The following is a 26,780-nucleotide window of genomic DNA, read 5'->3' as shown; positions in this document are numbered from 1 at the left end:
CTTACAAATATTTGCACTGTAAAAAAGATTTTAAAAAGATAGTGCAATCTTCAAGTCGAAGCATGAAGGGGCATACAAATGTTTAGCATCTGGCACATAAATACCTTGCAGTGCCAGCTAGTGCCATGCAAACTCCTGGTCTCGCTTTCAGGTGATATTGTAAATAAGAAGTAGGCAGCATTATTGCCCATAAATGTAAACAAACTTGTTTGTCTTAGAGATTGGTTGAACAAGAAGAAGGACTGAGTGGACTTGTAGGCTCAGAAGTTTTACGTTGTTTTGTTTTTGAGTGCAGTTCTGTAAAAAGAATTCTGTTTGTAAGTTGTACTTTCACAATAGAGATTGCACTACAGTACTTGTATGAGGTGAATTGAAAAATACTATTTCTTTTTTATTTTTGATAGTGCAGATATTTGTAATAAAAAATAATATAAAGTGAACACTGTACACTTTATATTTTGTGTTGTAATTGAAATAATATATTTGAAAATATAGGAAAACATCCAAAAACATTTATAATAAATTTAAATTGGTACTCTAATATTGTTTATCAGTATGATTAAAACTGTGATTAATCATGACTAATTTTTTAATTTAGTTAATTTGTTTTGCATTAATTGCTTGAGTTAACTGTGATTAATTGACAGCCCTTGTTGTAACATACATATTTTGGTTCACATTTAGTTCTGTTTTGCATGGAGCAGTTTCAATATGGCGGAGAGGTCTATAGAATACACCCAGTGATGTTTTAGTATTTTTACATGTATACAATTTATCTACTAAATGTCCACATGTCTGGAAAACAGACTTACTGTCCCATGAAAAATTTAAAGATTTTGAAAATTTGTTTTGTCCTGAAGTGAGACAACATCAAAATTCTGAAATTTCCCACAATGCAAAATGTTTAGGGAAAAAAAGTCATTTTGAGTCAATTGAAACATTCTGTTTTGATTTAAAAAAAAAATCAAAATGTTTTCTTCCTATTTTGACTTCATTTTACATTAATATATAATATAATATGAAATAAAATAAAATTCATAACAAAATGTTGTTTAGAAATGAAAAAACAAAATATTCCATTCTGATAAGGTTGACACAGAACATATGGACTTTATCAAAATGCTTTTTGTGAGTTTTTTTCAACAAAATTGGTCAAAATTGACACCTTTCCAGAGAAAAATTCAATTTAATGGAGTGGCATTTTCCAATAGAAAACCATTCCATCAGAAAATTTTCAACTAGCTCTGTGAATACCATAAGGTTGTCAGCAGGTGGTAAATTTGGGGCCCGAATTGGCAATTTCAAGTAGCTTTACAAAGAGAAACCTTGCAAATGTAAATCCATGATTGATCCTTTGCCTTGTTTATATCACTTATTATAGTTACTTTTTGTCAGTTGTGAAATGCACAAGATATAATTATGAGGTCTTTTTAAAAAAAATATTGGGTGAGTTACAGTGTAAACACCACTTAAAATAATTGTAAATAAAGAATGAAAAATACATAATTTTTCCTGGGGTGACCATATGTCCTGATTTTATAGGGACAGTCCTGATATTTGGGGCTTTGTCTTATATAGGCTCCTATTAGCGCCACCCCCATCCTGATTTTTCACATTTGTTGTCTGGTCACCCAATTTTTCCCTACTGTATCTCTCGGGTTTTCTTCTGAACATTTTGGTTTTTTTAAATGTTTGTTTCAATGTTCAGGAAAGGGCAATAATTTGAAGAGAGGGTTTTGTTTGTTTTGTTTTAAAGATCTATTCATATTGAGGTGGAGCCCAAAGAAACATTGCTGCTCCTAGAGAAATGAAACATAAGTATATAGATAAACTTCCTAAAAGCCTCCCAAAACTTAACATTTTATACAAATGTGGGAGTGAAAAAGGGGGTATGGGAATCAACAAGAGCAGTCTAACTGATTAATGTAGTATGTACTTTCATAGTTTTATGATTTGGATTGTTTTGTTTGGGTAAAGATTTCCAAATGTCCAGTGTCTAGTTTGTTTGTTGTGCTCAACATGGCAAAGTAACATTAATCAGCCTCATGAAAAAGTGTGTGTTAAGGAGGAACGTAAAGGAAGAATATGTGGAGCCATGGCAGGCTGGGTTAGGGAGAGGAGTCCAGGTATAGAGTGTAATAATGATATGTAACACAGCAGAGTATTGGTTAAAAACAAAAAAACAAAAAAAACCTTACCTGTATTTCCTGGCTCTAGACTCCAGATTTGGATCTGGATTACAAAAAATTATAGCCCGGCAAATGGCATGGATCAGTCTCCACTGACTCCAGTGGCTGCTGTTACATAGAGGACTGCATGGAAGAAGAACCATGGATGAGAGTGGAAGAAAAACACAAAGAGAGTGGGGTTACTTGTGCAACCTAGGTGTGGAGCAAAGGGAAGCCAAAAAGCTTATGATGAGTGGAAAGTGTATATGTAAATCAGAACTTGTGATTCACTTAACCTGGAAAGGTGGTTGATCATAGGTGAGAAAGTTTAACAGGATGGTTGGTTTGGTTTTGTTTTGTTTTTGTTTTGTTCTGTAAAAGTGACATTTTAGCCCTGAGGGAGTAAGACTGGTATCTATGCCAGCTAGAGTCAACATTCACTCTGCTTCTATGGTTGCAGCAATCAGCATGGTACTCCCTCTAGTAAAAACTGGAGTTAAAAATGTAGGTCTCTTACCTCACTGGTTTTCACAGTTTTTGTAATATATACTCCATATATTTTAGATTTTATTCCCAAAGGTTCAGGAGTCTATATAATTGTCAATAAACTGAAGGTGTCTAAGTGTGTCAGATCATTGCAGGACCCCTCTCCTTTAGAAAGAGGCATTTTCCGGACTACCAATCTGAGCAATATGTAGTACTAGGAGGCCTGAGTCATCACTGCATTACGCCAGTGGTGATTTCAGTGGCATCACATCAGTGTAAACTGGAGTGATACAATGATGAATCAGGCCCTGTAAATGTCCATAGTGTACAGAAGGTTACATATGGTCATCATCACTGAGAGAGGTTGTTTAATTAGGTGACAAAGTGGTTTTATGCAGGCAATAATCTTTGCAATCCTGGCTCTCTTGCAAAGCAGTTGTTTGTATTTTCTATCCATGTGTTCATTTCTTGGGTCAGCTCTCAATGAATAACATCAGTTGTTGGAAAACATAAGTAGTTTTTCAGGTAAGTAAAAGTGGGAAAAGAATATTCACCAGAGTCTGTAGTTGCTGGTAGAATAGCAAATATCCTTACTAATATATGGATATCACAAAAGAATATTGGGTCACAGGACTGTTATTGGGCATGGCCTCCTTTCATTGTCTGTGTTTCTTTTGCTGCTGGTACACAATAGAGACCTGGGGTGAAATTCTGTCCCTGAAACTCCCTTTGACTTCATTTGGGCCAGGTTTTATGCTTTATGTTTATTATCAGGTAAATATAGCACACATTTAAATCAGTCAGTGTAGTGTCAGTAAATATACAGAGCCATTTATTTGCAGCACAACAGACTTGGTGTGTTGTCTAGACAGCTTGATGTGTTGTCTTTTTGCTGAGTTGCACACAAATGTTGTTTTTGTGGCTGCATGAATTATGAATTGCAATGTATTGCATGAGTGAGGCATGGTCAGTGAGGTATATAGGTGTGTAGTTCAAAAGCTTATCTATTTCACCATCAGAAGTTGGTCTGGTAAGATATTACCTCACCCACCTTTTCTGTCATATATCCTGGGACCATCGCGACTACAACAACACTGCAAACAGTGAATTGTATATTTTTTTTAAATTAAAACTTAAATTATGTTGATGATCCTCAGGAGCCAGCTCCTTTCAGGGTTTATTTTATTCAGAGAGTCTGGTTCACACCTTTTAGAGGCAGATACTTTATTCCTGGTTTCCACAATCAGATTACATTCTTTTCAGAAAATTGACTCAAAGTTCCAAAGAGTTGGAATCTCTCAGTTTCTTTTAATGTAAACTGAATAATCAAACTACCACCTTGGAGAGTCCAGTTTACAAGTCTACAGTACCTTGTAGTGTTTATGAGCACTGATGGGAACTTATAGTAAACTCTACAGGTGGCATATTTTAAGAAACCTGTTTTTTGCTACTATGCATTGAAATGTCATATGATAAATTGAAATGTGATTCTCTGAACCTTTAATGTCATTTTGACATAGATTTTCTGGCTGGTTTTACTAAATGACTCACTAGCTAGTATCTACTGTCAAGCTGTCCTGCAGTGGCTCAAGGACAACCTCAGGGCAGACAGTTAGGAAGCAGGGCACAAACCTCAAATTGCTTGAGGGGTCTATACTTAAATTTTACCAAGCAATTATCAAGTGTAAACTCCTTGGCACTATGACAGCCTTAACATGGAGTCTCATACAGTCCCCTTAGGTACTCGATCTGTCTTGCCACCCAGGTAAGCTTACTTTGTGTTAGATGGTCTCTTGCACCATGAAATCACAGTAATATTCAGGTTACTTCCAGTCCCAAAGGACCAGGTCATTTTCACTTTAGGTCTCACACCAAAGACAGTGCTAGTAGCCAGTCCTATAATAAACTATGTAAAAATTTATTATATAGGAAAAGGAAGTAAGAGTTAATTAGAAGGTTAAAGCAGGTAAACATATATACAGACACAAATGGATTCCAATCTTAAGTTTCAAAAAGTAATAGAAGCTTCTGTGATAAGCAAGCGCTCTATGTCCTTTAGGCTAACCCAGCTAAGCGCTGGGGATCTTTTGCTTATGCTTAGTAATCCTTGCCCCTCAGAGTCCAAGCAGCATAAAGATACAGTTCCTTCTTGTTAGGGTTTTTTATTCCTTCCCCTCTTCTGTTTCAAGTTGCAAACTTAGCTGATGGAGGAATTCACTAGCACATCTCCTCTTCATGATGTGCGGGGAGAACAATCAACAAAGTCATTTGTCCTCCAATGTTCCACAATAGCTTGTCTGGTGTCGATGGGTCTTCCTTGTCGGGAAGGACCTAATACATTCTGTTGGAGACCAGTATTTCACGCTACTTAATGCTTCTCTACTGTCTGGTGATTTACACAGTTGTAGAGACTTACAATGCAAATGCTCAAATATTACTTTACAGTATGGGATACAGATGTTACAAGTGAGATTAATGCATGCCACAATTTACAAGCATTCAGTGAAGCCTAAACACTAAGCACCTTTTTAATACTCTAATACCTATTTTACCAATACTAACACACAGGTGAACCCGACTGATTCCGGCTATCTGTTTGTCAGTATTCAAATGAGGCCTGGGGACCTTGGCATAAGATGGAACATGGTTTGCCAGCATTATATCTACATGAACATTTTTCTGTGTTTTTGCACACTAACTCTAGTGCAACTCACAGATGTTTGTAGTGGAGGGAGTGCTACTGTAGAGCAACTGCTGGCATTTTAAAACTATGTCCTGTAACCCCATTCTAAGCAGGAGTTAGATGACACGGGGGTAAAAGCTCCAGCACCTTATCTCCACTCGTGCTCCCACCAGTGGAACTGCACCAGCAACAGTAGCAAGTCTGAGGGGAGATCATTACGATCATCTGGCCTGACCTGTATAACACAGGCCATAGAACTTCACCCAGTAATTCCTGTATCTAACCCAACAAACTGTGGTTGAATTAGAGCATATCTTTTAAGAAGACATCCAATCTTGATTTAAAGATTCCAAGTGATTGAGAGTTTAGTACTTCCCTTCTCTGTTAAAAATGTTGATTCTTCTTTCCAGGTTGAAAATGGGCCATGAATTATCAGTGTATCTCCTACCATCTGTTCCCTCCCTTCGCCACTCATATGTACAATCTGTGTATCACAACTTCAAAAAGGAATGCTAGAGTTAATTGAAAAAGAGACAAACTAAACATTTACATATGGCATATTGATTCCTATAAAAAGAACACCTCCTGTATCCAATTTATTCCCCTTATCATTGGCTGCAAAATGGAATTTAAAAACAAAAATTAGCACTTAATAAATAAAACTTTTTATTGCTGCATGCTAGAAAAGATATTTTGATAATATACCTTATAGAGGGCAAGCAGTATGCTGAACACTCTTTACTAATTAGAGCACTCTATAGTGCAATAAAATTACTGGACCAGATTCACTCTTGCTGGAGAAGGGAGCGCTAATTTCACCTCCCTATGTAAGTGAAGCCTGCTTCTTCTTAGATGATTGGCTTCCTGGGGAAGACAGATTGTGTCTCTGCTGGGGCTGGCAGCTTTCATTACAACTGGATGCGCTACAGGATTTCTGACAGCAGACCATGTACCTTCCCCAATTGGCTCTACCTGCTTTTTGGGCTTTGTAAGCCATTTGCAAGGCACCTGTTGGAATGGACATTACATCCCTCTTGTGCTACCTTAATCTGCCCTGTGGCATACCTTCCACCACTGAGGGCACGATGCCCTAGTTTACACCAGCCTAGCCCACTGTATTTGCATAAATATGAAACCTAATAATTACAAAAGTTCTTACTGTCTGATGGCTGCTTGGTGGCCTGTGTGAAATGAGGCCGGAGTCTCAGTACAGTTTCATAGCACAAAATCCAGTGAGGTAGTTGGTAAATTTGCTGGCAGGCTCAGCAGAGAGTGTGGAGACTGAATGGATATTTAAAGTTAATTATTCTCTCTGCAGGACAGCTGATCTCTGATGCCGTGTTGAGGCTTGTTAGCTGGGCAGTGTGGAGAAGCATACATTGCCACTCTCCATGATTAACCTAATCTGCGAAATAGACAGAGAATTAAATTCTGTAGAAATGTCAGCATAACACCTTTCATGGGCAGCAACTCTATGCAAATAAATAAATAAATAAAAATACAAAAGAACAACCCTAGAAATCTAATTAGCTTTGTCCAGCCTTGATACTAACACGCATATTCAGGTTTTCAAGCTTAATGTATCTGAACTCATTTCAGCACCAGATGTTTAGAGCAATGAGCTCTGGCAGAGTATTCACATAAGCAGAGCTTATGTGTTCGATTCAAATTTCTATGTTAAAAGAAAAGAAAGAAGGAATTGCATTCTTAAAGCTGAAACACGGTTGATTTAACCTGAAATCAGTAGCTATTACATTAATTTCTACAATTTCCATTAAACACAACAAGGAAAATATTGATCCATGGAGACAAACTAAATTGACTGGAAAAACGAGAGTCCTGTAGCACCTTAAAGACTAACAAATTTGTTCAGGCATTAGCTTTCGTGGGCTGCAACCCACTTCGTCAGATGCATGAAGACGCATCTGACGAAGTGGGTTGCAGCCCACGAAAGCTTATGCCTGCACAAATTTGTTAGTCTTTAAGGTCCTACAGGACTCTCGTTGTTTTTGCTGTATACAGACTAACACAGCTACCCCTCTGGAACTTAAATTGACTGGATGTCTCAGAGAGATGAGCAATGGGATATGTTGCCTGCCCTTTGTAGGTCATAGTTGCAAACACAGCCCCATTCAGAAGTGACTAAGAGCTGTTCCTGTCTGGTGGTTGCTCATTGCCCTATTTTATCTGAGTTTGCTGATAGTTCAGATCCTAAAAAAAGAAATGTTCATTCAAAACCCAAAACAATAAGAAAACAAAACCCAAACCATCGCCATTACCATTTTTTTGGTCAGTTCTCACAGGGAGACCAAGGGCCTGGGCGGTGATTCAGGAGAGCTACATAGGTGCCGGTTTACGCATGTTGTTTAAGTGCTGTTCAGAGTACGGATGCTTTCCTGAATGAGTATGAAGACCACACTATCCATTCTTCTCTTGATATGGTACCTTTGGAACATGCTTGAGGACCACTGCTGTAATGGTTGTGGGGAAGCTTATGTCTCTGGGACCTTAGAAGTGTCAATTTGGTAGCTTTAACAAGTGCCAAGTTCACATAAAAATAAGGTTCTTCAAAGTTTCTTTCTGCATATTCCCACTTATGGATATTTCACCCCATGCAGCGGAGCATTGAGAACCTATTACAAAGCAGCACCCTTTTCCACCACTGAATAGTCAATGATTGTAGACACTGCAAGGATATTAAATGTGATGCATTTACAATTTTGTATTGAACTAAAAGGTAACTAATTATGTATGGCCAAGTTCTGCTCAAAGATGGGAAAATATATTCAGTGAATATTAGTGTGTACATATTAGAGCTGGTTGGGAGTTTTCTGATGGAAATGTCACTTTCTGCAAAATTGAAATTTTCCATCAAAAAATCATTAACAGTTCCATGATGCATTGCTGCTGAGCAGCCTGCCAGACTGAAACTTTAAACAAATTGTTTCAAAACAGAATGAAAAAATGAAATTTCCTGTCAACAGGAATTCCGATTAATTTGTTCTGGAAAAGTCAAAGCATGTTCGTTTTGGCCTTTTTGAAATATCTGAGGCTCCATGAACTCCTCTACAGTCTGAAAGCCCCAGCTCCCAGACTCCCTGAGCTGCCTTCCTCCCTGCCTGACAGACTGCCAGAGCTCCAAGTGAATGGGGAGATTTTGATGGACCAGTAAAATGGCCAGGGACCGTTACCGATAGCGTAGTACTGATGATCATACTTGTTTCTAACAGCAGCCAAAATCAGTAGGCCTTTCTTCAGGCCTGTGCAGCTTTAGCATGGCTAAGCCAGGAGTGGAGGGAAGTTTTTTGCACAAATTGTATCTGGCTCTGCACCCTCTGATGACATCGCTGGTGGATGTGCTGGGATCTGTTTTTCAGGAGAAAAGCAAGAAGCTTATTTATATTTACCCTATGGGAGGTGTTTGTCAGGGCCTCAAGGCAAGCAAATTCTTCATGAACACATCTGGCTAATTAGTGATCTGAGGAAACCTCTTGATTAGCTTTTGAAACTGCTTGCCCAACAAGTTCTTTTGACGTGTCATTGTTTACTACAAGGATAAATAAGGGAGGAGATGTTTAGACTCTTGAGGGTTCTCTTCTTGGACACCGTTTGGGGTCCCCACCGGCAGCTGAAAGATAGGCTCTTCGGAAGGCTGCTGCTGTACTATTCGAGAGCCATCCCAAACTTCAGTAATTATTGATGATTGGGGACATTTTACTAACCTGTTGCAGTCATGTGAAGTGCTTGAGACTAACTAAAGTATTGCTTTAAGTGAAAGCACTCTTGCGTTGTACCATTTGTGCCAGTCTAGCTATCGTTCAGATGACTGTGTCTCCTCTGATTTATTTCCTGACACCACCTCACACAGAGTAAGGTTACCAAGAGCTTTGGGTTGAAAGAATCCTGGGGAACATAAGGAGCCTCAGAAATGTTTCAAAAAGGTTGAAGTGAAATGTTTGGACATTTTCTAAACAAAATATTGGACTTGCTATTCCATAGGAAATTTTTATTGTTATGTTTTGGTGCAATTTTTTTTTTGTGGTTGCAATTTTCAGAATTTAATGCAGAATGGGAATTCCAGTTCCCAGCCAGCAATAGTGAGTATCTAAGGAAGAATTTGTACCACCGTGTATGTGTGTATATATATATATATACAAAAATAACTTCTAACAGAAAGTACTGTGGTATTAAAGCCACAGCATAAAACAATTCAAGTATGAGAAAGAAGCTCTATTCTTGATTTATCCCACTGAGTTACTTGCTGAAGTTCTTAAGGTACCTAACATTACACACTTAGGCTATGTCTACACTACAGTTTATGTTGACATAATTTATATAGCTCACGGGGGTGAATAAACCATCCCTCAGAGTGACGTAAGTTACACGGACATAAACGCAGGTGTGGACAGCACTTTGTCAGTGCGGAAGAACTTCCACCAACATAGCTAATGCCGTCCGTTGGGAGTGGGTTAATTAAGTCGATGGAAGAGATCTCTCTCCTGACGGCTTAGGCGGCTACACAGAGAGCTTATCTTATTACCCTCTTCTTCCTTTTCAAGGTTTTTGAAGACAAAGTTCTAGTCAAGAGATGGAGCATTTCACTACTTACTCTTTTACAGCCTGAACTCTCTATTTCCCCTTGTTTGAAGCGTAAATATCACACTCCTGTTCATATGCAGTGGTTTCCATCATAAAGGCATTATTTATCAATAGATATCACACATGTCCCACTGTTATTTCCTGTACTAGTTATGGGTGAAAATTGTGATATTTCAGATACACTAGTGTAGTAGCTGTTGGCAAATATGGAAGACTTCTTAAATGATGACCACCGTGGGTGTATATATGGGTTTTTCACAGTTTCTTAATTCAGTGTCAAACTATTTTAAAACACCGCATATATTCATAATTCAAAAAGCTTTTTCACAGTACACAAAAGCTGTATTCAGTAGCTGTTTAATTTGGTTTCTATTGAACTTAATTAATTCTCCTCTGGTCATCAATGTTTGGAAGAATGCCACTGAGTATCTGACTGCTTTTAAGGCTAATTAAAGTGCTGAAGTCTCTTCAGGTGTATTTATTGGTAATGTTATGAAGATCTTCTATATTACTAACAAAAACACGGGTCTGCCCTGATGTCCTTTATTGTTTCCAATGTTGTGAATTAAGAAGCTAGGACAAAAATTTATAGCTGAATTATAAACACCTAGAAAATTGGGTTTATAATGGAAACACTGACAAAAACTCATAATTATCTTGGTTTTGGCAGGTGCTGCTGTAGTGATGACAGTGATTTTATAGAAATAAACCCTTTAATTTAAGATTTGGGCTCTACTGGGAACAAATATTATGTATCTTTTCTGTCTTATGAAAGCCCAAATGTTACTTGAAAGTATATTACTACATAATGATTACCATCTAGTTATTTACTTAATATTCGTAAAGCCAAATTTCTGGCCTCCATTTATACCTGTGAAGCCTCACAGGAGTCAGTGGGTTTGGACTGGTGTAAACGAGGGCATAATTTAGCCCATGGTATGATTTCCACCATGGAATCAGAAAAATTGAGAAGGGTGCCTCGTAAGGTGAGAAGAAAGGGCCATAACAGCATAGGTAAATCTCCGAAGGCCAAGGCATTCTTCTATGCAGATCCATCCAGACTCAAAGGGGTAGTGCATTTTAGGTGCCCTAAAAGGATGATATAAAATGTACATGAAAAGATTCAACTCGAGTATATAGGGATGCGCCAAGCCAGACTGATGGATTTTCAGGTGCAAATAATTGCAAGTACCATTTGGCACCTTCAGTTTAGATCACTTGAATGTTTTGGGAGGGCATATTCAGGGAGTTGAATATCTTAATGACCTTTTGCATCTGCAAAAATACAGGCCCTCTTAAAGCTGAGTTGAAAATGAGGCCTTAATTATCAGTGTACATCAACAGGGATGAAATTCAGACCTATTATATATTTCCACCATCGCTTTCACATGTGGATGAAACAACTTGTGAGCATGTTAAAGTTTTCAGAAGCCCCTGAGCTCACGAGTAACTTAAGTGCCTAAATCACTTAAGCACTTTTGAATTTTTATCCTTAATCACTATGGAGTTCACTGAATATTTTTACTGTTCTAAAATTTCTGTATGCTTTCTCCCAGTTTCAACTATGTTATAAACAGCCTCCGAAACACAAACATCAGTTTCCGTTATGTTAAGTTTTAGAGTTCTAGAGAAAGCCTTACAGAGAAAGGGATGTGCGGTGTTGACCTTTATTGAAAATGAGTGCCCCTAACTTGTCCTGCATGTTGTGTAATAGATTCTTTGACTTGTAGAAATATTTGGATGAAATCTTTCAAATGTTCGTCTTATGATCAGAAGTAAAATGTGTTAGGAGATCTCATCCCTAGTGAATTTTTGTTCATGTCACAATCACGCAGCAAAACTTGCAGTTGTTCCTTCTCAGGAGAGAGTCTGAAATGGAGTAGGTGGGTGTTGCATGCCAGGTTTGGGGCATGTTGATAGAGCGAGGAAGCATCCACAGTACCTGTTCACAGTATGCCCTGATTTATCCATTGCTCTAGGTTTATTATTTTATTAGTGCCACATTCACTCACACACTTTAAAAATCAAATTCATATGTTGTGTCAAGCTTTCTTAATTGAACAGAAGTTGGCTAATAATTTTTCACATACTGTAATAATACTGATCTCAAATCCACAATATTGTTTCCATAAAAAAGTCTTTGAAATGTGATTCACTTTCATAATGATCTTATGTAACATAAATAATGGCCTTGGATTTTAGAGCTGTCTACATATACAGACATAGCTGACTTTGTAGCATACAAATACAAAAAATAACTTCAACCAGTGCTGCTTCTTTTAAGTGCGTATGACTAATAGTCTTTAAATATGAACTTTTATTTCATGGAGAGAATTTGCACACATTGCAATATAGATAAGAGGGAGAAAGTGCTTCAATTTAAGATTTGGTGGTTGCTGTGACGTAGCTTTTCATAATTCTAGACACATAGAAAAGCTTTCTTTGCAGTATGTAGAAGAGTCATGGCTTTAAAATACAGGCCAACATGAAAGGATTTTGAAATGAGCAGAAAGTGTCCTTATTTCTTTTGTGAATAAGCCCTTCATTTCAGTATCTATGGGGATGGCTACTCTCTTCTCCAAATCCTTTCTCCCCAGTAGGAATCAACAGGGACATGGTGACTTATCTGAATGTTAAGAAGCTGAAAAGCTTAAGAAGAGTCATTGCAATTTGTTATAGAACGTATGCAGAATGGAAGCATAGATTTGGAGTTGTTATGGCTCACTATCACAAAAGGGAGATTATAAGGTTTTTCTTACAAATTCTCAACCCCCAGAACTGAGGAAGTTTCAAAATAATTTCCAGTTTTTGCTCCTGAACCAGATACGGTAGCACAGGCAAGCAAGCATGAAAGTATCTTCATTTCATTTTTATTCGTTCACTGCTGTTGGTCAGGACATTTTTGACTAACGTTTTTCATCAGAAAATGCTGATTCCATCTAAACCAAAACTTTTTGCAGGAGCCTATCAGTTTTAACTAAACTGTAATTGGGCAAGGTTTCTCAGGTCCATGGTGGAATTTTTGGGGGTTGGAGGGAGAAGGAGAGAGCTCCAGCTCAGAATAGCCTGGTGGTCAGGGAACTCACCTGGGATGTAGAAGACTCAGTGTCTTATCCCTGGTCTGAAACAGGAAGAGCAGGGATTTGAACCCCGGCCTGATTCAAACCAGGAACTTAAACCTGAATCTCCCACATCCTGGCTCAATATCCTGACCACCCATCTGTTGGCTATTCTGGGGTGGAGCTTTCTCTGTCACTCTCTGTTTTTTCATCAACAATTTTTGAAAGGTCTCAAGTTCATCCTGATGCAGAATGGAAATTTTTTTTAAATCACAAAAATGTTCATGAGATGGGAAAACCATTTCCCACCAAGCTCTATTTATCATATCTGCCCTTCACACAATCTCTGAGGTCAGACACAGAAATTTAAAGCATTATGCATACAATAAGCCTGCATCTACAGTCATGGTAGCTCCATGATACACTCAGCACTAAAATTCCTGATCCTAAAATGCAACAAGAGTTTAATACTTTCATAAAAGCAGTAATGAGACCTGATAAAACAGTGGTTAGTGAGCACATGCCTCTAGTACACAACCCTAAGTTAATTAACATGGTGCTTAAAATATACGCCAGAGCCATAGCGGCGGAGCCATTTCTGCTAGGGCTCCCAATGTTGCTAACACTCCAGTAGACACTCTGGTGATAACAATGTTAGAAATGTTCATAAAAATTCTCTAGTGTGGGTACAACCTTGGAGAGGAAAAAGTGGAACCACTGAAGTGCAGTGGTTCGTCCAGTCCAGTCAACAGCTGCAGGTAAGTTGCTGTTGTTGTGGTCAATGGTATCGATGGCTACTGACAGATGTAAAAGAAACAGTATGAACGACTGACTTCTGCTCACTGTTAGATCATCATCTAATGGTACTCATTCATTTTCCATGCTAAAAGCTTCATTGAAAAGGGTCAAGGGAGTCAGTCCAGATGGTATGGAAGTAATTTTGTCACAAGCTTTTCAATCACTTTTTCCATAAAGGCAATTTTAAAAACAGAGAGGTAGTTAGCAAGATTGTCAACTGAAATACATGGTTTTAGAGTATTAATTTAATAACGGCTCATTTAAAGGAAGCAAGCATTTTAATGGTGTCCTAAGCAAGGAGCAATCCCAACTAAAAATGGGCATCCCACCTCTCTCCCATACCCATGAACTCAGTTTTACCCATTATGAAGGTCATGTGTTCATGTCATAAGTTGAAGGCCAAAGCTCCCAACACTCAGGAACATTAGTGGGCAAATCTGAATGAAACTCAGCAAGAGAAGATGTAGTGTTTTCCCCCTTCTGACACAATTCTAATTCCATGAAGGTAACCAGTTCAGTCTGCATGCTATTGATTCATAAGGTAGAAGTAACTTGCATAGTGTGAATAAATGCTGAAATCTGTCTGAGTGAAAGTTGCCTGAATTCATGGATTTACCAGTTTGCCCACTGCCAGCCAAGCACTGTTCTGCTAATCAGGACTTCACAGACATCCTAAAATTGAACAAAACGCTTTCTTGGCAGCCACAGCGTAGGAATTCAAAAGCCCTCTATTTCACAATCAAACAGATTTGGACACAATGAACGCTACTGATGCTCTGGCATCGGTCCAATATATCTCATCTGCTGTAGCTCAGGTGTACACAAGGTGCTCTGTGAGGATGTCAGCGAGAAAACAGATTTTCGGCCAGTGCTGTCAGGACATATAATCAGTATTAGTATTATTTGTATACTAAGAGAGTGTCTGTATTACACTAGCTCTCAGAGACGCCAGGCAAGCTTGGGACATCATTGTGCTAGGCACTGTGCAAACACATGGTAAAAGAAAGTTGCTGCCTTGAATCTGGTTGAAGACGAGACATATAGAAAAAGGACTCTTTTATGTTCCGTACATGCATTTGCTTTACTTTTTTGCAGCACTGTAACTAATATAAATTAATCTATGGCTGGACTTTGATGGGCAAGAATTCAGCAAACAAACTTTACCACTTTTTAGTTTCCACTTTGCATTAGCAGGTTAGGTGAACTCTAACAGATATTTTTCAAGGATGAAATATAAATAGACTAGAATATGATAGATCTGTTTGATGCTATTCCATTTAGCATTGTTATGCATCTCCCTGAAAGCTTGAGACTGATGGGAATGTTTAGTGACACTCCTGGATCATGTATTGTATGGTGGGCTTAGTCACGGCATTGAATCTGTAGAGAGAATTGACAAAAAAGATAAAAATGGTGAAACCATATAGTTAGTACCCTAAAACCCCCCACAATTTACTGTCAAATGACGTGTGTTAGAGAAAATTGTCAGTTGTACTTTGCCTCATATGTGCAAAGAAAACCCAGACACCTTGAAGAAAACATGTCTTATAATTACATTTTTTTGAGATCACCACTTTATCTTAGTTTGTTTTTATATTAGTGCTTGAGAGGAATCCCCCAGAAATTCCAAGTGATTGATACTATAAAAGCTGACTAGGGCTGTGTCAGGAGTGAATTACCCCATCTGAAACTAGTAGCCAGTTAAAAAATTTCTCCTCTTCAGCCATGATTTTCAAAAATGGAATCAAGTCAGTTGGGATGGCTGGGTGCCCAGTACTTCTGATAATAAGGCCACTTTTTAGGTACCTGAGTTAGTCTTAAAAGGCTAACTTTAGGCATCCAGATTTCAAAATCTTGGTCTTAAGGCAATCAGCTGATTCCTAAGTACATACAAAGTTCTAGAGTGTAAACTCCCTGCCTTATACTTTTTAGTGGATTTGACTTACCATTTTAGTAACTGAAAAACATTATTATGGGGGAGGGAAAATCTCACATTTGCAGCCTTGCTATACTAAATGAAATGTTCTGTGTTGCATCAGAATATACCAGTCACTTTGCTACATGTGATCTGACTCGATGTAGTAGGTGTGTCATAAAATAAAATAAAATAAACTAATGTGACAGTACACAACCGAATAAGTCAGATCAGTCTGTGAAAAACACATTGGAGTTGATTCACACCCACTGGTGCAAACACTGCTTTTCTTTCCTGGGGCTACCACTGGGAGAGGTCAGCATTAAGTTACAGCTTGGGACTGTACCTGTCAGATGTGGGCTACCCACAATCACTCTCTGAGCAGACTTTCTGCTGCTAGCCCTGTACCCTTGCGTAAACATTTGACGGGCTCCAAGCAAGGAGCCCTTAGCTTGTAGTCCTATAATAAAATGTGATAAAAGGGCCTGGTAACGGCTTGCATCATCTTCTTGGTCTTTTGGGACCTGATCCAAACCCCACTGAAGTCACTGGGAGTCTTTCCATTCATTGGGCTTTGGAACAGTCAACTCAAAGAAGGTGGTGGTTGTCATTCAAAGCACAGATGCTAAATCTAGTTTCCATGTTGATATTGGGGAAAGGATGTAGAGCTTTACAGTGTCTTTTGGCTTGTTGTAAGAATAAGAACTGTGAGGACACGTTCCAGTATGACGGCTCTTCTTTCCTTTTCTTTTTCTTTCAGTTAATGACACTTTGGACCAAGTTGCAACTTTGAATGTTTCCCAATAAAGTTTTTCACCCATTGTTATTTGCTTGCACTGAGTTAAGATTTTTTTGCGCAAATGTTCTCCAGCCAGCTCTTTTCTGTAAATGTTTGTGTGGTGATGTATGTTTATGACAAATAAATGTTGAAAAAAGCTTAATCAAAGAGAAGAAGAGAGCTCTGCATGCCCTGAAATGTCTTAACTAGCTATTCTTTCCATAGTGGGTTATTTATAAATCCATATAAATATTAAAAGCTTTTAGAACAATAGCCTCATATGTTGTTTTATAATACTGTATATGGCTTTTCAAAATGTATTCAGTACATGTGCTAAAATACATAATCAACTATTCTGATATGGTAACAAACCAAACTACTATTGTAAACTGAATGACTTTTAGCTACATTTCCGGTACTTATTTTGCCCTAAAACCAGACCTGGAAACCAAGCTAAAACCAAGAACCTGTTCAGAAACAAAAATATTATGCTGGAAGACTTTTGATTTAAAAGAGCCCAGTACATGCAATTTTTAAGGAAGACCAGGTAGAATCATTTGTTTTCACTTGATGTAGAATCATTTTAAGCATTCTGAAATGTTACTCATCTGTTCTCTTTAGACTCCTAAGGACCCAGTCTCTGGAATGGTATTACAACAATGTGAAAAGTCGCTTCAAGCGTTTTGGTAGTGCCAAAGTCCTGAAGAATTTATACAGAAAACATAGATTGGAGAGTGGAGCTTGTTCTGAAATACTCGGTACAGTACAGTAGTTTTAATTTCTTATAGGCTCATCCACATTAATTCACATGATGATCCAAGCAAAATTCTGAGAATTTTTTGGGGGGGAAAAGAATGCCAATTTTTCAGAAGAATTACAGTGAGGGGAATATAATAAGTTAAATATCTAGAAAGTTGGGCTAGGTTTGAGCTATTTAACTAATCGAAGTTTAGATACTCTCTAGGACAAAAATTCCGCTCTCAGATCTACAAAGCAAATCTCAGCACTGTTTCTGCTCTCCGTGTGAATATACTTAGGGCTCCAAGAGTTCTGTGTAGATAATGAATGAGAACAGAATTTTGGCAGTGAGGTTTTCCATGAGAGCAAATTTTCTATTGTATTAAATGCAAAATTTGACCAACAAAGTCCAAATCCTGCAATCCATACCTCAATTGTAGTTTTGCCTATTTAAGGCTCATAGAATTTGGCCATGTATGAATTGCAGTTGTGGCTAACGTTTTACATTTCTCAAGCAAATGAGGAAGAAATCTGATCAATTTAATATCAATATCAACCTTATAGAATTAGACTTAATTCTTCCCGTACTATGGAGAGATGATGCATCTCCCCATAAAACAAGTAATTGAAAATATTCAGTGAGTTTGGGGACAGTGCTTTCTTGCTGTCGTGCTGGCACATCTACTGTAATTGGTTAGCTAATTATTCAGAAGCAGAACCAATCTAATCTTTCTGAGATGATTTGCCTCCATTGGGCCAAATTCATCCCTGGTGTAATTCTGTTGACATCTGTACAGGGTTTGTGTTTTCTACAAGGTTTGAGTTTTTGATAGTCTTCATTTCTTCCTTTCCTGAAGATAAGCTAGGAACTTGGAAAACAAAAATAATAGGAAGGCTGTGTACACCTGGATGAAGGCAGGCTCTAAGTGGCTCTTTTAATACTACTAAGAAATACATGGCAAGTCTGTAGGTAGAACAGGAGACAGCAACCCTAAAAGAGTCCATTTTGATAGGTTGCTTTTTTCTTATCAAATTAAAAAAAAACCTTCAAAAATGGAAATGAAAAAAGAAAGGTGGGGATGCTACATTTAGTGGGTATGATGGAAGTGGGACAAAAGAAGTAACTTAAATACATGCAGAAAATAAAGTTATGAGGCTGATTCTGCAAAATCTTACTCATCTAGGCATTCATAGAATCATAGAGTTGGAAGGGACCTCAGGAGGTCATCTAGTCCAACCACCTGCTCAGAGCAGGACTAACCTCAGCTAAATAATCTCAGCGAGGGTTTTGTCAAGCCGCAGCTTAAAAACCTCTAAAGATGGAGATTCCACCACCTCCCTAGGTAACCCATTCCAGTGTTTCACCACCCTCCTAGTAAAAAACTTTTTCCTAATGTCCAAACTACACCTCCCCCCCTGCAACTTGACACGGTTGCTCCTAGTTCTGTCATCTGCCACCACTGAGAACAGCCTAGCTCCATCCTCCCTGGAACCCCCTGTCAGGTAGTTAAAGGCTGCTATCAAATCCCCCCTCATTCTTCTCTTCTGTAGACTAAACAAGCCTAGTTCCCTCAGCCTCTCCTCATAAGTCTTGTGCTCCAGCCCCCTAATAATTCCTTACTCTCCCAAGTAGTCTATAGAATTATGCCTTTAAATGAGACTGCTTGCATGAGTAATGACGTGCAAGATATGTAAGTAAGGATGTGCAGATATAGGAGACCTTTCTGAAGAAGGTCTCAGAGTCTAAATGGCATTGCTAACTTTTTTTTTTCTATTTTCAGCATGACTTCAGATAACCCTCTTCTTCCTTTTGAAGATAAATACAGGTTTAAATGTCTGAGTTTCTTTTATTTATACAGTAGTGGCCTTTAAAATCCAGGATCTGTTTGAAGCCCCAAATGTCATGTTAAAAGCAAGTTCACTGAACTAGCTTTCACTTTACAAGTTCTGCATTTAAGTAACTTCATCCTCTCTCTCTCTCACTTCACAAGCAGTTTTCTCCATCCATAATTTACAAGTCCCGTGTGAGAAATCCTTCGTATAAAAGAAATAACATTCTGTATAAAAGCTGAAATTCAAACAGGAATTTTCAGACTACTCATCTATACATGTGGTGTAGTTAGAAATATCACTACTTTTTTAAAGAGTACTTTAACCTAATAATATATTTAATATTAATAGGTAATATGTGTTGTGTGGTCTTTTTGAGCAGAAGGAAGCTTTTTTGAAGGAAGCATAGAAAATGAAGGAAGCATTTGTGGCAGTGACTCTACATTCTACAGACAGACAGAAGGTAACTCTACTTAAAATTCTTTTGCACTAAAACTGAGCTTTTGCTGATTGAGTTATTTGATAAATAGCCTACAGTGTTGGTGGGTCTCCAAGTTGCATTGGTGCCCGGTGATGAAAAGTTTACAAGATCACTAATCTTTTATGTACCAGAGCCTCTGTGGTTCACAGGGCATGTGCTAGACTTTATATGTTTTGCATCCTGGCAATCATGCAGTCACTTCAGTATGGTTTTCTTAATACAGTACACATCAATTTCACAGTTTCTCTCTCACACATGATTTTTCACTAATGCTTACACACACTTTTCTTTTATATAGGTCTCAGCTTTGTTGAATTCTGTTACAAACATTCCTCTCATAATATCAACCCAATTAAAGTAAGCACCTTGTTGGGCTTCCTAAGTGGACTGTGTTTTTATACTTATAATTTTAAGTTATCTATTATTTGAGTTTAGAAAGGTAGTGGCCTCTGTCAGTTCTGTATTTTTAGGGACAGGCCTACACTGCCTGGCAGTTTGGATTACGGGGGTGTGAATAGCAGTTCACACCAAAGTGCTGTGCTATAACTCCCCTATGTGGATGCTGCAGGCACACACTAAAAGGTTCCTACTTTGCATTAATGTAGCCCTGTTTGAAGAGGACTGTGTTAATGCGAACTAGGAACCTTTTAGTTCACGCTCACAAAGTCCACATGGGGGAGTTGCAAGGCAGCACTTGGGTGTGCACTACTCTTCATACCCTTGTAATCCGAACTGCAGGGCAATATAGAAATGCCATAGATGGATAATATAGAAATGGATAAAAAACACCCAACATTTTTTCTGTCTGTTGAGAAGTTTATGCCAGTACTCCTCATTATGGTTCTGAGAACCAATGCATGTGCAGTGACATAGGGATTAAAGTCCAGGACTTCCATGGTAGCATTCTCTGAAATGCTTCCAATTCCATGTGCAGGGCGAATTAGGCAGCACTACAGGGTATCAATGTGTGAATGAGAGGATGGTGTTTGGAAGATGGATTTAGGTTTTTTAGGAACAGGGGAACCTTTTGGGAAAAGAGGAGCTTATACAGGAAGGATGGGCTCCAGCTAAACCAAAATAAAATCCGATTGCTAGAATGTAAAATTTAAAAAGTTGTAAAGGAGTTCTTAAACTAAGGGTCAGGGGGAGGGAGCTGACAGGTGTGGAGGAGCACACAGTTCAGACAGAGACTTCCCTTGGGGAGGATTTAGTAAAGTGGATACTCCATATCCTAGTAAAGACAAGAGGCTAGAAGTTGATAAAGTACAGGCAGGAAATGAAGAGAAACAGTTAAACAAAAAAGAGTCCCATTCAATTACATCACAAGAAGGCAGACAAATACTTACAAATTTTATAAGTGTTTATATACAAATGCAAGAAGTCTAAATATTAAGATGAGTGAACTTGAGTGCCTGGTATTAAATGAGGATATTGATATAATAGGCATCACAGAAACTTGGTGGAACTATGATAATCAATGGGACACAGTAATGCTAGGTATAAAATATATAGCAGTGACAGAGTAGGTTGTGCTGGTGGGGGAATGGCACTATATGTGAAAAAAAGCATAGAGTCAAATATAGGGAAAGTCTTATAGACTCATAGACTTTAAGGTCAGAAGGGACCATTATGATCATCTAGTCTGACTTTCTGCACAACGCAGGCCACAGGACCTCACCCACCCACTCCTGTAATAGACCCCTAATCTATGACTGAGTTATTGAAGTCCTCAAATCATGGTTTAAAGATTCTAAGGTACAGAGAATCCACCATCAAGTGACCCATGCTACAGAGGAAGGCGAAAAAACCCCACAGCTTCTGCCAATCTGCCATGGAAGAAAATTCCTTCCCATCCCCAAATATGGTGACCCTGAGCATTTGGCAAGACTCACCAGCTGGACACCTGCGAAAAAATTCTCTGTAGTAACTCAGAATCCACCTCATCTAACATCCCATCACAGGCCATTGGCATATTTACTGCTAGTAGTAAAAGATCAGTTAATTGCCAAATTAGGCTGTCCCATCATACCATCCCCTCCATACGCTTATCAACCTCTTTCTTGAAGCCAGCTAGGTTTTTTGCCCCTGCTGCTCCCCATGGAAGGTTGTTCCAGAACTTTCACTCCTCTGATGGTTAGAAATCTTTGTCTAATTTCAAGTCTAAACTTCCTGATGGCCAGTTTATATCCATTTGTTCTTGTGTCCACATCAGTGCTAAACTTACATAATTCCTTTCCATCCCTGGTATTTATCCTTCTGATGTATTTGTAGAAAGCAATCATATCTCCCCTAAACCTTCTTTTGGTTAAGCTAAACAAACCAAGCTCTTTGAGTCTCCTCTCATAAGGCAGGTTTTCCATTCCTTGGATCATCTTAGTAGCCCTTCTCTGCACCTGTTCCAGTTTGAATTCATCTTTCTTAAACTTGAGAGACCAGAACTGCACACAGTGTTCCAGATGAGGTCTCACCAGCGCCTTGTATAATGGTACTAACGCCTCCCGATCTCTACTGGAAATACCTCACCTGATGCATCCCAGGACCACATTAGCTTCTTTCACGGCCATATCACATCAGCAGCTCATAGTCATCCTGTAATAGTCATTTTCTGTAATAATTTCACCCACTTTGCGATTTAAGAGAGGCAACCTTATTGACAGTGGGGTCTAGAGCTTTCTTCAGGCCATCATACATGACTATGAGATTTCCTGTATCTGAAGCTGTCTTCACAGAGCTTGGTCCAATAATGATTTGCACAGTGTCTACTTGCTCGCTGTACTTCGGCTTTCGCATGTTGAAGTCTCACTTTGGTGCTCGCTGTTTAGCTTCTTATTGTGTTCCAGATAGGCTGTGTTCTTAGTGTTAATAAGAGGTAATAGTTCCAGCTCATTTTCTTCAAACCAGTCTTTTTTTGATCATCTCTTTCCCCCAAATGTGACTAATGCTGTTTCATGGATTGTTGTTCTTAAATCTTCCCAAAATTCCTCTGCCTTCTCTGGTAGTGACTTCCCATGCATGCTGAGTTCAAAAGCCTTCACAAACCCTTGGCATTTCCTCTGGGTTTTTATGGTAGTAGCATTGATCTTGGGCCTGCTCCCAAGTTTTGCTCTATATATCTTCTTAGCTATAATCTTCACTTTGCTAACGATCAAAGAGTGGTCAGTGTCACAGTCAGCACTGTGGAACGTGCTAGTGTTCTTAAGTCTTTCCTCCTGATGATGACAAGGTCTAATTGGTGCCAGTTGCCTGATCGTGGATGTTGCCATCATGCTTTGTGGTGATCTTTTCCTGCAAAATCTGAATTGGTAATGCACATTTGGTTTTGGTTGCAGAATTCAAGAAGTCATTGGCCATTCTCATTCATCTTGCCAATGTCAAAATGTCCTAGGCAATCTGGCCACGAGTTGTTATCTGTGCCAACTCTTGCATTGAAGTCACCAAGGAGGAAAAGTTGTTCAATTGATGGTATTCTTTTGATGACTTGATACAAAAAGTCGTAAAACGTATCCTTCTCCCGGAGGCTAGATTTGAGTACTGGTGCACTAATGATCTTCACAGAGCCAATAATCATCTGAAATTTAAATGAGATAATGCACTCTGACTTCCCAATGGGTGTTCCTAGGAGCTTTACCCCCTTATTTTTCACAATGAACAGACACCATCCAGACAATTTTGTTTGCTGCTTTTACCCTGCCAAAAGAAGGGATAATTAGCCTCTTGGACAGATCCAGCATCTGAAGTCTTGTTTCCTGAAGTGCCACAATGTCAATGTCAAGTTGTACAGCCTCATGGTCTATCAAAGCTGATTCCCGTATGCTGGTTGTGTATTGTAGGTCATCGTCTGTCAATCTCGGGCACATGGTCCTAACATTCCCGTTTCCAAGCCAGAAAGTTCTTAATTTCTTATTTTTTTCCAACTGCCACCTCTTGTGTTGTGTCCATGCTGCCAGCAAGGATGGAGTGTCCTCTCTTTGTATTATGGCTGCAATAGCCTGGGCAATTAATAAGGAGGCGCTGCTTTGCCCGTGTGTCAACATCTCCCTCTTGGCTTCACTAGATTAGACCAAAGGAAGGACAGAAGTCGATTTTGTATGTAGCTATCTGCAGGAGTTGTCAGTGCAGAAGAGACCTTCCATCTGCCTGCCTTCGGGACTCTGCTCCTAGACTCCACAGCTGAAAGGCTCAATCTGTCCTGTGTAGATGCCATTAGCAAATACATTAAGTGAATTTGCTCATTTGCCTCCAGATGCATTTCCTCCATCAGGGGTTCCACTACACTCCTCAGGCGCACATCCGCCCAAAGCCGGTGGCGTTTTCTGAGGATTCTGGGTTAATTAACTGCCACCCAGTACTCGGCATTGACCAATACAGGTTGTACCATTTATGGTCATATCGGTAGCAGGTTCTCAAAATCCATGGTGTGCCCACACCTTGAATACTGTGTGCAGTTCTGATCGCCCTATCTCAAAAAATGTATATTAATTAGAATTGGAAAATGTACAGTGCAACACAAACGGGGTATGGGACAGCTTCTGTATGAGGAAAGATTAAAAAGTCTGGAACGGTTCAGTTTAGAAAAGAGATGACTAAGAAGGAATATGATTGAGGTCTATAAAATCATGAATAGTGTGGAGAAAGTGAATAAGGAAGTGTTATTTACCCCTTCACGGAACAAAAGAACCAGGGGTCACCCAATGAAATGAGAATAGGCAGCAGGTTTAAAACAAGCTTAAGAATGTACTTCTTTACACAACACAGAGTCAACTCATTGCCAGGGAAATTGTGAAGACTAAAAATATAACTGGAAAAGAATTAGAGACATTCATGGAGAATAGGTCCATTAATGGCTATTAGCCAAGATGGTCAGAGATGCAACTCCATGCTCTTGGTGTCCCAAAACCTCTGACTGCTAGAAGTTCAGAATGGACAATAGGGGATGTATCTCTCAATAATTGCCCTATTCTGTTCATTCCCTCTGAAACATCTGGCACCAGCCACTGTTGGAAGACAGGGGTCTGGACTAAATGGACCATTCGTCTGACCCAGTACGGCCATTCTTATTTTCTTATGCATCTTGATCAGCTTGGGATTGGGGTCTGACTCTGCATCTCTGCAGTAGACTATATCAAAATCCTAGATCTAAGAATTTCTGAAGCTGAAGAATCTTGGTCTAAATTTTGCAGCTCTTCATAAACGTGGGTATTTTGTTTGTTCTTTGACTAGGACATAGTATGATTGACACCCTAGCTGTGGCCTTACGGGTGGCAGAAGAAGCAGTAGAAGAAGCCATTTCCAAGGCAGAGACATATGGTGAAAGCCTGGTAAAATTTTCTAATAACATTCAGCTGGCTTATATAGATCAGTTTTTTTATTTATTCATGTAATAGTGTAAAAGTGAGTGAAAATCAAAGAAAACATAAAGCAGTGATGAATTATCTTACTGCATTAGCTAAAAGAATTGTATGCTGTTTCTCTGAAAGTTATCATCAAGACAGCACTCAGGTTCCACTTCAGAAATACAGGACACTGAAGTAAATTAGACCTACTTACATTCAGTTCTTTCTTCATACAATGCCGAGTAGGATGTTACTTATTTTCTTTTTATACTGGTCTTGTAAAAACACCACTTATATGTGACTCTGTTGTCTTTGTGCAGGACAAACAGAACGAGGCTTGTTATTTACGGGAACATAAGGAGGAGCTGATTGAAGAGCTTGCCACTACCATAGTGCAAAAGGTATGCTATATGGCTTTGCTGTTGCAGATTGTATTCTTTGGAATATTAAATGGCTAGAAGATAACCCCTTGGTCTATCAAGTTTTGAGTTAACTAACATGATGATACATATCAGAAAAAGATTGAACTTTTATTCAACTTTTATTGAACTTTTATTCTCCTGGATTCTCCTGGATAGGTTTTAAAAACCTGGAGCATCCCAGCTAAGCTGAAACTGTTGGAAAGTTTGTCAAAAGCTGCCTGATGATGAGATCTGTTTCACTATAGAATAATTTCCCAAAGACAGGGAAAAGCACTAGAGAATGATGTATTCAATAGAGCTGTGTGATTAATCAGTTTTTTTGATTGGCTCGTAGAGAGGTTATTTTTCTCTGTATTTGGCACTGGTGTGACCACTGCTGGAATACTGTGCAGTTCTGGTGTCCACAATTCAAGAAAGATGTTGTAAAGTTCGAGAGGATTCAGAGAAGACTCACGAGAAAGATTAAAGGAATTGAAAACCTGCCTTATAGTGATAGACTCAAGGAAATCAATCAATTTTGCTTTACAAAGAGAAGATTAAGGGGTGACTTGATTATAATCTATGTACCTGCATGGTGAACAAATATTAGATAATGGACTCTTCAGTCCAGCAGACAAAGGTATAACACGATCCAATGGCTGGAAGTTGAAGCTAAACAAATTCAGACTGGAAATAATGTGTAAATTTTTAACAGTGAAGGTTATTAACCATTGGAACTACTTACCAAGGGCTGAAGTAGTTTCTCCATCAGTGGCAATTTTTATTTGAAGATGGGGTGGTGTTCTCAAACATAAACTCTTGTTCAAATGAGAATAAATTTAGGGATGTTCTATGGCCTGTGTTATGCAGGAAATCAGACTGGATGATCACAGTCATCCCTTCCATCTTGAGAATCCTATGAATCTGAGAAAATGGTTCTTAAGTACCTAACTCCCATTAAAAGTCAGTAGAAGTTAGGTGTGCCTTTGAAATCCACACCATATCCTTTATTCAATGATTCCATACAATATTCATCAGCTTATGCATTCTTACCTTAGAAAATGTATACTTGGCTCCCAGATATAGATCCCATTGTAAGTACCGTTGGTGAGGTATAGATTTATTTATTGTAATGCTCTTGTGCACTTGCAAACACTGTGACCGCAAATAAGAAGAAATATGCGTAGGTTGTGAAAATCAAACTTGAATTAGCTGGTGCGGAATCAAAAGGTAACTCAAACATTCTATTCAACGCTGTTCATCCTGACACAGCCAATGCATTTTGAGCCATATAGCTCTGGCAGTACTTTCCAATAACTTATTTTCAACCCTACAGATTATAAGAAAGCAAAAAAGTAAAGCTGAGCAAACGGAGGCTGATTTTGAATGGCCACAGTCCAGAAGCAGTGGTCTGGCATCTGTTGCTGTATCAGATCAAAGCATGCTGACTTTCCCAGGCAGTCGCAGAGGATCCTACACATTATGGGTGAGTGACCAAACTCAACCATGTA

The 26,780-nt window shown here is 38.7% G+C and overlaps 1 protein-coding gene across 4 annotated transcripts in view; it reads left to right on the top strand.

Annotated features, from left to right (window-relative positions):
* Positions 1–26,780, top strand: part of MYRIP (myosin VIIA and Rab interacting protein) — a 338,330-nt gene that overhangs the window by 244,121 nt on the left and 67,429 nt on the right. For all 4 annotated transcript variants that reach the window (XM_067560853.1, XM_067560851.1, XM_067560850.1 and 1 more), the window contains 5 exons: positions 17,108–17,244; positions 19,437–19,517; positions 24,756–24,853; positions 25,189–25,269; positions 26,606–26,755. In XM_067560853.1, the coding sequence (XP_067416954.1) occupies positions 17,108–17,244; positions 19,437–19,517; positions 24,756–24,853; positions 25,189–25,269; positions 26,606–26,755 (547 nt within the window). The remainder of the gene's footprint in view (positions 1–17,107; positions 17,245–19,436; positions 19,518–24,755; positions 24,854–25,188; positions 25,270–26,605; positions 26,756–26,780) is intronic.

Source organism: Emydura macquarii, unplaced genomic scaffold (genome assembly GCF_026122565.2).
Source record: "Emydura macquarii macquarii isolate MOO-44397 ecotype Brisbane River unplaced genomic scaffold, CSIRO-AGI_Emac_v2 contig_2321, whole genome shotgun sequence".
In the NCBI taxonomy this organism is placed as follows: domain Eukaryota; kingdom Metazoa; phylum Chordata; order Testudines; family Chelidae; genus Emydura; species Emydura macquarii.
The sequence above is the reverse complement of the archived record's forward strand: the minus strand, read 5'-3'. Positions and strand labels throughout refer to the sequence as shown.